The 10,193-nt window shown below is 37.5% G+C and overlaps 1 protein-coding gene across 1 annotated transcript in view; it reads right to left on the reverse strand.

Annotated features, from left to right (window-relative positions):
- Positions 1–9,959, reverse strand: part of LOC131078694 (rhodanese-like domain-containing protein 7) — a 32,253-nt gene extending 22,294 nt beyond the window's left edge. The window contains exons 1-3 of the mRNA XM_058016466.2: positions 9,530–9,959; positions 8,246–8,497; positions 8,054–8,152 (exon numbers count right to left, since the gene is read on the reverse strand). Coding sequence (XP_057872449.2) covers positions 8,054–8,152; positions 8,246–8,497; positions 9,530–9,874 — 696 coding nt within the window. The 5' untranslated portion in view covers positions 9,875–9,959. The remainder of the gene's footprint in view (positions 1–8,053; positions 8,153–8,245; positions 8,498–9,529) is intronic.
- Between the last annotated feature and the right edge of the window lie 234 nt (positions 9,960–10,193).

Consider the following 10,193-nt stretch of genomic DNA (forward strand, 5'->3'; position numbering starts at 1 on the left):
ACTAAAAACTTAGGTCATGTGACAAAAAAATATAGAAAACCGTGCCCTAGCCAACACATACTACTGCCGAAAACAGCCCCATCATGGATTTTAAAAACTTGAAGTAGCCATCGCGAAATTAGCAGAGGAGAAAATCGCAAAAAACTCGCATGCAAAGAAGTAACACGCTGGGCAAAAAACAGAGAATCGCGAAACGGAAAACACCCTTTGCAAAAAATTGAGAGCCCAAATAGAGAAGGGATCACGCAAATAAAGAACACGAAAATCTGCAGAAAAAAAAGTGTCGCAGAAGGTCACGAAATGTGAATAAAAACGCGAGAAAAATCCCGCCAAAACCCTCACACGAACAGGTCGCAGAAGGTCGCGAAATGTGCACAGAAAGCGTGAAAAATCGTGCGCGAAGGCCATGAAAAAGGCACAAAAAAACTCATGCAAACCTGTGTGCAGAAGATCGCAAAGAGGACGCAATAAGGAGGAAATCCATCACAGAAAAAAGTCGTGCGATCAAAGATTACGACACATGTTTGAAACAAAAAACGCAAAAATGGCGAGTTGAAAAAATAAGCGTGCACCAATCAAAAATGCAAGATGAAAATTGCGGGAGAAAAAAATTGCGTGGTGTGAAGAGAAGCAGAGCGAGGGACAAAACCGCAATTCTTCACAAAAAACTCACACGATTCTTACAGAAGGATTATTTTCAAAAAATCTGCAGGATGGAAAACCAGAAGGCCCAAAAATCTTTACTTCGACTCTAATACCATATTACAAGAAGGTAATTGGTAAAAAATCAGATTGATATTATTTACAGAAGAGATCGAGTCTCTTATAGAATACAAGATTTACAAAAAAAGGCAAGTTTCTAAAAAGAAACTGCAGAGGATCATAAAATGATTTTATCGACTATATTACAAGAATATTGAGCATTAAACATTATAAAATATTATTTTAATAATGGCAGCGCCTGTAATCAACTTGCAAAGTCATGTCTGGAGTAATGGCGGAGGTCCTGAGAGTGGTTGAGTTGAAATCAATCAGATTTGATCTGATTTGCTATCGACAAGGCAGAAATTGATTATCGACCATCAAGTCGACAACCACCTCTAACAGATATTTAAATTTAGACCTCCGTCTCAAGTTTAAATTTCGATTGTTGGATGTTCCTTATCGCGCGCGGATGGACAACATAGATCGCGCCACAAGGTCCTCAAAAGAGGTTTAAAACATGGTCGCTGGATCTCCCTTTTTTGTGAAATCGAACGGTCGAGATTCGCAACTAAAACAACTGGCCCTACGAGCCTTATCGCTATTTCGCGGCTAGAGATAACTCTTTGCTTCCGACTACTGCAAAACAGCAATAACCTCCTTCTCGGTCTACCACATCGCTATTTCGCGAGGTGAAATAACCTCTTTACATAACTGTTTTGGAACAGTGATAATACTTAATTCGGCCAACCTTTATCACTACATCGCCAAGGTCAAGCGGCAATTAGCCATGACCGCTGCGACCCCGCGATGTCCTTATTTGCTTTTTATACTGCTGGCCATCACAGTTTTGCAACCTTAACTAGGCAGTCAACCTTGACCGTCGCGAAACTACGATAACATTACTTAACATCACCGCCAATGGCCCACATCGTTGTTTCATTGGGGGGGGGGGGGGGGGGGACCCTACCAACAGCTCAGACCGCCGCGAAATGGCGATAAATAAGATAAACCCCGCCAACCAGTTGCGGGTAAGAAGGGAACGGTCCCGAGATGAAAAGGGAACCCTCCAACCGGTAAAATTTAAGTGAAATGACCGCCCTATTCGGTCAACAACTGAAAAGATAAGGCCAGGAAAGCTTTTAAAGGGTTTAGGCCTTAGAGATTTTAGCAAGGCTTTAGCCATCGAAGATTTCTCAGATCGGTTATCTGGATGACTAAGGTTGATGTGAGAATGCTCAATAGTCCCCTTTTGTGAATGCCCTAGTTTTTTACCCTAAAATCACAAATTCCTTTCAAATAAGAATTGTAAGATGGTAAGAGGTGTAACTTTACCAATTAGATCTTGATTGAGACCCCTCAATCATATTAGATATAAAATCAATCTTTCCTACTAAGGTTAGTAACATTATTTGAATCATTATTGTACTTTACATAATGTGCATATGGATTCCCTTAAGATTCTACCCAACAACCCATTGTCATTATGGAGCACCACTCGAGAGATCATACAAGGAGCCTCGAGCCATTCCATCCAACCCAGGAGCATGGAATGACATTCGTGATTCGGCCTCCCAGCCCCACTTGGGGTGTTTCTACCAAAACGGCTTCCTAGCTACTTGCATTCCTCATATACACTATCTCCCCTCCATAATGGGATGGCAGATTGGCTGAAACTTTAAAGGGGTCTTCATCATCACTAATTATGCATGTATATATATAGTAATGATAGAAATATATATATATATATATATATACTAAAACTTTAAAAGAATCTTCATCATCACTAATTATGCATGTATATATCTCTATATATATATATATATTATTCATTTCTATATGAATGACAAAATAGCAAATCAATAAGATCATGGTTCATGCACTATGCATCAGACCCAAACACTCATCTAATGTGTAGGGACTGTATGTTGAATATTATTCATGTATTCAGATCAAAGAAACGGGACTCAGACTCAGCAAGGCCGACTCGGACTCGGAGTCAAACTCGGCTTCAGACTCGGCTGGACTCGGGAAAGTGAAAAACAAAAGAAATTTAGAGATTTTTAAAGATTTAAAACTTGTTTCAGGCACCCTTTATTGAATACACCTTAAAGACACAATAACATCATCAAACTCGACTCATTTGATTACATACACAAGTATACATCAATCACATAAGCATAAACGCAAATTGTAGCTAAAGGAAATAACAAACATAGATATATAAATATTGTCAAATGTATACAATATTACAAAACTCATGGAATAAAAAATCCATGTCATCATATGATCATCATCAAATGTTTCATACAAATACCAAAGGTAAATAAAACTACAAGCCTATGGCTCAAAGGAGCCTGCACCCTCCGGCCCCGGCCCCCTGCGAAGGTGTCTAAGGTAGGTCCTAGATGATTCGATAGCCATAGCTGCTCCCCGTGACACCATGCCATGCTCACCAACATCAGGAACATCCATGTCACTATCTGCCTCTGAATCTCATGTTTGTACTCGTGCTCTCCACTCCTCCTCTACAATGGCTACAGTCTCAACCTCTATATCTACTTGGTCGATCCAATCAGTGTCAAACTCGGAGGTTAAATTTTCCCTACTTCTATCGACGTAGTTTCCCCCCATATTTTTCAACGGGGGTTTGGGGGCAGCGCCCCCAAGGTGGGGTCAAGGGTTACATGTTGTAACCCTAATTTTTCTCATTCTCAAGCAAAGGTTGTAATGAACAAAGACGAGACCATTCATTTTAAAAAAACTTTTTAAAATGTTTTTTTTTTGTCATTTTACTTAACCCAGCCAATAGTCGAGTTTTAGGCACTGGACTCGCCAAGTTTGGCGAGTTTATGCCAAACTCGCCAACTCGGCGAGTCTGACGAGTTTGCTCACCAAACTCGGCCGAGCCCGAGTCTGAGTTCTAGAGACTCGACGAGCATGTCTCGGACTCGGACTCGCCGAGTTTGGTGATTTTTGGGCGACTTTCTAATCTCTGATTCAGATTCTTCCTTAATCCCTTTCAATGCTTATATAAATCTGATCTGCTGGTTATACTCAGATATATATTAGTGTATGTCAATATACTTCACATATCTCTCTCTTTCAAATCTGTATGCATGATATGCTGGTATATCTCTTATTTATGTTCCTTCACTTCATTGTTCTTTTCTATTTCACACACACACTTATCAAATCTACTTCACATAATTCTCTGCAATGAGATTTCTTTCTTTATTATCCTCCCTTCCCCATGTCTGTTGTTCGATGATCTTCATTTTATACCTTTTTCTCTAAACGAAAAGAGATACCTTTTCATAATGAATGCATTCTTTCCAAGAGAAGCACCCTTCCATTATAGAATGCTGCCCTTTGTTAAGAAGAATTATTTCCATCTTTGCACTTACTAATCGCTCCCTTAACATATTTATTGCTGCCTTCATTACTAATTGTTGTCTCCACAATTACTGCCCTTAATTAATTGCTGCATCCATAATTTTGGAATTGCTGCATTAGGAGTCTTTTCTAATTGCTGGTTTTCATTATTATATTTATATCTGTCTTGGGTGATTTCATATGAATATTACACTATGGTCAGCCAAGACAGAATTAATTTCATTGTAAATTCGCTCCACCTTTGTCATTAATTAGGAGTCAGCCAGCATAGGAAAAGTATAATGAAGTGTATCTTGCATAGTCATGAGGTTGGCCTTGTTTTGGTCTTTTCATAATGAGTTGTAATTATTTCTTATTTATAATATTCATACTTCTTTCTGGACAGGCCCCCTTGATGATTAATTTCCTCTTTCCTTGGTTGGCCTCTCTCAAGGAAAGTTATTATAATGTCTATGTTTTACTTATTAATGCTGTAATCTGTTTTTTTTCTGTAAATGGCCGCTAACCCTACCTTGGCAGGGGCATGACACTGCAAATTAGATCACACTACGAGTTTATATACTAAGCCGGATGTATATGGTTTAGGGACTACACACTGCACTGATGTTATTTAGCATCTAAGAAAACAATTAGTGCAAATTTTGATGCATTTTGGCAACATGGTTCACCATAGATCAGACAATCCTTAACCTAAATTTTCCTCCAAAAAACATGATACTGAATTGTGTCAAATCAGCTGACATTCACTAAAGGAGATCACATAACCAAACATGCACGATGCAGATTCATTCCAGAGAGCTTGGGGTGATGCACACCATCCCATAGGATATGTCTGAATTTAAAAAAATTGCATGATTATTGTTGAGGTGATCTCAGATGTCATGATGAGATAAGATAATTAAGTATACCGCTATCCAATACTTAGCTAGGCAATAAACTACACATTGAAAAGTGTGCAAATATTGAATTGTTCCCTTTTGCTGTTTGGACTATGCCTACATCTTTTGTATTCATGGTCAAACTTTAGGTGTAACCCTTCATGAGAAACTTCAATATCATAGATGAACCACCACTAGTACATGCTTTCTAAGCATGACCCTATTCCATATAAGCACACTTGCTTGGAGATTTTAAAATTATGAGGTTAAACAATGATTCTTTAGTAAGAATCAAATTATCGCAGAGGATAGAATCACATCCAATCATCTATGATCATTTTTTCCCATTGTCATTGTCATCTTCCCACAAAATGCCAATTTAGGTGTTACCAACAATCTTATTAAAACCAGTAATAGTTCAATGTCAAAACGATTTAGGATTAGTAATAAGAGGATCAAAGGCCATTACAGAGTTGTTAATATTGATGCAAGACACAGACGCTAGGCATCCAGCACTGCAATGGTTTTGTATATGCAATATTAATGTTAAATATATGCAGTCCTGTTAATTTTGTTAAACCATCGGGAAGAATTGTTCCGCGTTCCTTGCATGGGAAAGAGCTTACAAGCAGTAGCTTTGATTAAGCAATAGAAAAATGCTTGAGTGTAGTTAGTGCATCTCGGATAAGAAACACCTTGTCTTATTTAAAATAAATTAGAATATAATAATAATAATAATAATAAGGACATTAATTGTAAAAATGGATCGTAGCTCTCTAAAACCAGTACAATATAATTTTGAACCTAAATATGTGACGAATTGGATAACCAATATGGAGGTTGTGAATTAAAATTATAAGCATGTTTAAGCAGTCCTTATGGATGATTTACAAAGTTTAATCAAAAGGAAGAGATTAGGGAAATTAGCTTTAATCATGAGATATGTACAAATTTAAAAGGCAGACAAAAAGATTGTTTTCATCATAGAGAAACATTTTTGTGAATAAAATTGTGGTTGAAAAGAGAGAGAATTTTGGAATTAGACTGTCAAACGTCACTCTGTAAGTAGATGAATAGTAGGTATTAAAATTTGAAAACAAACGAGTAACCTTGAATTAATTGATATGATCTCTATTTCATACATGGTTTTATATTAAGGATGCCTAGCAAATTGCCACGGAAATCACTGTTGATTGGTGAATGTGAAAGCAAATTTTGTATATAGTTATCGAAGTCCAAATCAATAAGATATTTATGTGACATGCAAACCGATGAAAATAGGAGGTACACCTTCATAAAGTGCAAATAAACAAAGCTATCCCATTGTCATTAATAATGTATTACTGCCATAGTCTCTACTGAATGGCTAAAATAAAGAATACTTATCTCACTCAAGACAGGAGTTTCTTCATCAACAAAAATAATTTACTTGTTCAAGGTGCTTTGAGGATGACATGCTCATATATTAAATACTAGGAGTCAAACAGTTCTAAAATATTTGTAATGATCATTTCTTTGGTAATGTTATATGTCAATCAAGTTCAAATCTCAACATGTATGGTAAATTTGTGTACTAGTAGTGTTGTGGATAATAAATAGAAAAGTTCACTAAGAGAGCTACATGATCCCAATTCCCTAGGGGGATATGTACGCAATCCGAGGTGGTTGACTTAGGTAAATAGATCATGTTGAGGGGTTTTGCGTAATCTTTTGAACTTGTGTTATTTATTTCTACTGTTAATGTTTAAGTATTTTAGCTATATGATGAGATAGTGAATAGTTAATGTCAAATGAGTCATGCACAGTAGATCATAAGTCACCTTTGAATGTCTAAACCTTCTTCTAACCTTATGATTGCATTGGGCGATTGTATTGATAAGTGATCTATTCCATGAAATGCAGTAAAAGGATAGATTGACATCTATGTGCTTATATGTTCCTTCATTGTATCATGTTGTTGTTAGAAGAATAAACTTAATTCTCAAAGGGTTGAAGTATGCATTAATATGATGGGATAATAATAAGTGTTTGTTCAGTCTCTATCTCAGATGCTAGTAGTAATGCTAGATTAACAAGTAAGCATAAGTGAATTGCCTATGGTAAATGTAAGTAAAGCATAAAATTAGTAGGTTAATATGTAGACCTCTTCTGTATGATTGAATAGTTAAATTTACCATACGTTATCTCTAGGAAGCATAATTAGACTCAATCATACTTAAATTTACCATACGTTATCTCTAGGAAGCATAATTAGACTATGTTTATGTGTATGAAAAGATGTATGTTTCTCATTTCTATTCTTACCACTGTTGGAAGGGACTAAATTATTAAATTTCCATGTGTCAAATGCTATTGGCTCAGCTTGTAAAATGGGCAATGTAGTGTCTCTTCCTCAACTTCACATTTTCAAATTAAGAAGTTAATTTAGATTATCAAATATATATCACAAATGGATTTAATTAGAATTAGTTAAATTATGAAATATTTTCCCTATTTAATGTTATCTACTCACTACCCATCAAGGATCTTACTCTCCTCCCTTTCACCTAGGACATCTTTGAATGGGTCATCCTTATGGCAACAGTCCATCAGCGTGTTGCGTGCAATGGTACCAACCCTTTGGCTTAGTAGTCTTTTGCCACGTAAGGTATACTTATTGGGATGTGCGTCAGTCATAGCATCCTTGTGTTGTTTTACCCCTACCTCATTTAGCGTATGTTGACAAATTCTTCTAGGCTTTGTCAACACTAGGTGCCATAGCATGTGGCAATGACACCTATGTGCACATGTCACATTGGAATTTTTAAAGATGCTTGTTCAAAAAAAAGCTGTGTTTTTGCAGTGTTTGTTCATGGTTCAAAGTGGGTATCATATGATAGTCTGCTGAACAAGCATGCATTTTTACAATGTGTCCAATTGCAATCATGATCTACAAACTACATGCTGACCGTTACAATAACCACTATATCCTACATTTTACTGCGCATGGCAATAACTATAAAACACATTTACTTAAAACTAATACAAGCCTTTCAGGTAAGCATTCAGATCTTAAACTTGAAAACATGACCACTGACCGTATTTGGATCACTTATCAAAGTATTCCATTCCTTTGGATTCACATACTTTCCCACTTTTTTTGCAGGAGACATTCCTGGAACTCCCAAAGATACCACCTGCAAAAGTTGAGTATATCAAACTTGCTGATGTTTTGATCAAGGCTAGTCAAGAACACATTAACAGCAGAAATCCATATATGCTAGATTTACCTCCTTCTTAAGCTTTACTCGCACATGATCCCAACGGAAGGGAGCATCTTCACCTGCTCCGAGAGGAGATTTGCTAGTGTGTCCATGATGAATAGCCTCCTCCTCTGGACTGACGGGAGATTCAATCAGCCTTAACCCCTTGAAACGGTCATCAGCTTGAATAAACAACAAGACTTTCTCAACCGATTCTGGTGTCCCACATATGCTTCCGTTGATGCCTTCTGGAGCCAGAATTATCCCTCCTGAAACACGCTGAAGAGGATCAGACTGGTAAGCCAGAAGAAAAATGAAAATCCTGTCAAAAAAAATTAATATTTAAAAGGTTTAAAAAGAAACCTAGAGAGAAAAATCCCAACTAAAATCTATACTTCCCTTAATCCGCTTACTCCCTCTACGTATAAGTACCAAACCATTGTCTGTGCCATAATTACACTGTAATGAAATGCTAGCGGAGGTGGACTTGTCCAAAACAATGTATCCAGATCATGGACAACAACTAAACGCCATGGATCTCAAAATAATAAAGATGGAGAAAAAGTCTCTGGAGAGTTCCCCAATATAAAGGGTGGTATCAAAACTGCGAGAATTGGTAAGGATTGCACTTTGGTAAAACTAGCTCAAAACAAAGAGATATCAATTCCTGAGAGATGCTTGCTCCAAAATATAGTTAGAAAATCAAAATATATACGTTCTTTTAACATTTGAGTCGCTGAGGTTTTGAGATCAAATGCCAACCCAAACCTGTCAGGATGCCCGAGTTCAAACCTAAGTAGTGCACACGTGTTAGCGAAGGCCAGGCGGTCCAAGTGACCTGTATTACACGAATCAGGAAGCTCCGACCACATCACAGAATCCCTTAAGCATCAAATCCTTTACACTTGACACTAATGAAAAAAGCTGCTTCAAAGGGGAAAATACCCATCGTGTGGTCAGCCCACAAAAGGTAAGTGAGAGCAACTTCCCTGGAGATGCAAATATATTATTGACCTACAGTGGGAAGAAAGAGAGACCTTTAAGAATTGGCATGATTATGATGTCTCCACCTCCAGTTGACATCGATGGCAATACCAGATTACAGCAAAGGGAATGACCCCTCAAGGCATTATAGCTTTACAATTACAAATCACTGAAACAAACATTGCCCTGACGATGGGCCAGAACAAATCAAGTTTAAACCAATGAATTTCCGGGCCACGATAAAACCAGAGTCAAGACCATCAGTAGGGCAGTGAACTTCATGGAAATTTCAAACAAAGAGAAAAAGGAAGAAGATGGGAAGCTTACTAATTCCTCGCAGAGCTCCCTGAGAGGAGAACGCATGTCAGCGTGGTCTGGAAAATCTGCAAATTTGTAAAATGACACCACCACAAGAGAAGGATTCGAATCCCCTGCCGAGTCCTCCTGCTCTGAAGCACAACCGTTAATACCTCTGACTCTAGTGCACTGTGGCTGAGCATTGCTCAAATGAGCATAACCCATTCCCACCTGCTCCTGCTTCTGCTTGGCGAATTTTATGCCGACATTATTTGGACTTGTGTATTTCATCATCTCATTGGACTTGTGAGTGCTCACCCACATACTCCTGCTCTTCAGTTTGCTAGTATAGCAAGCTATTGTTCCCACTCTCATCCCCGCTATTATTAAACTACTCCTGCCCCCGCTTACAAATTAACACTGCAGCTATGCCCTGCCTGGGGGCAAATCCAGATGAGGGTGCGAACTTCATATTTTGGGGTTTTATGTGTAATTATTTTCATTATTGTGATTTATTTCTACTTTGGTATTAGTCCCAAATGATTGTTTTCTCCACTTCCCTTTTTTATCCCTAGCTCATTTGCACCAAGGTGTATTACATTCATATAATGGATGTAAAATTGTTAATTAATAAAAATTAATGGATGCAAAATCATTGGTCAATAAAAAATAAAAGCATTTAATTTTTACTTAA

This window comes from Cryptomeria japonica, chromosome 2 (assembly GCF_030272615.1).
Source record: "Cryptomeria japonica chromosome 2, Sugi_1.0, whole genome shotgun sequence".
Lineage (NCBI taxonomy): Eukaryota > Viridiplantae > Streptophyta > Pinopsida > Cupressales > Cupressaceae > Cryptomeria > Cryptomeria japonica.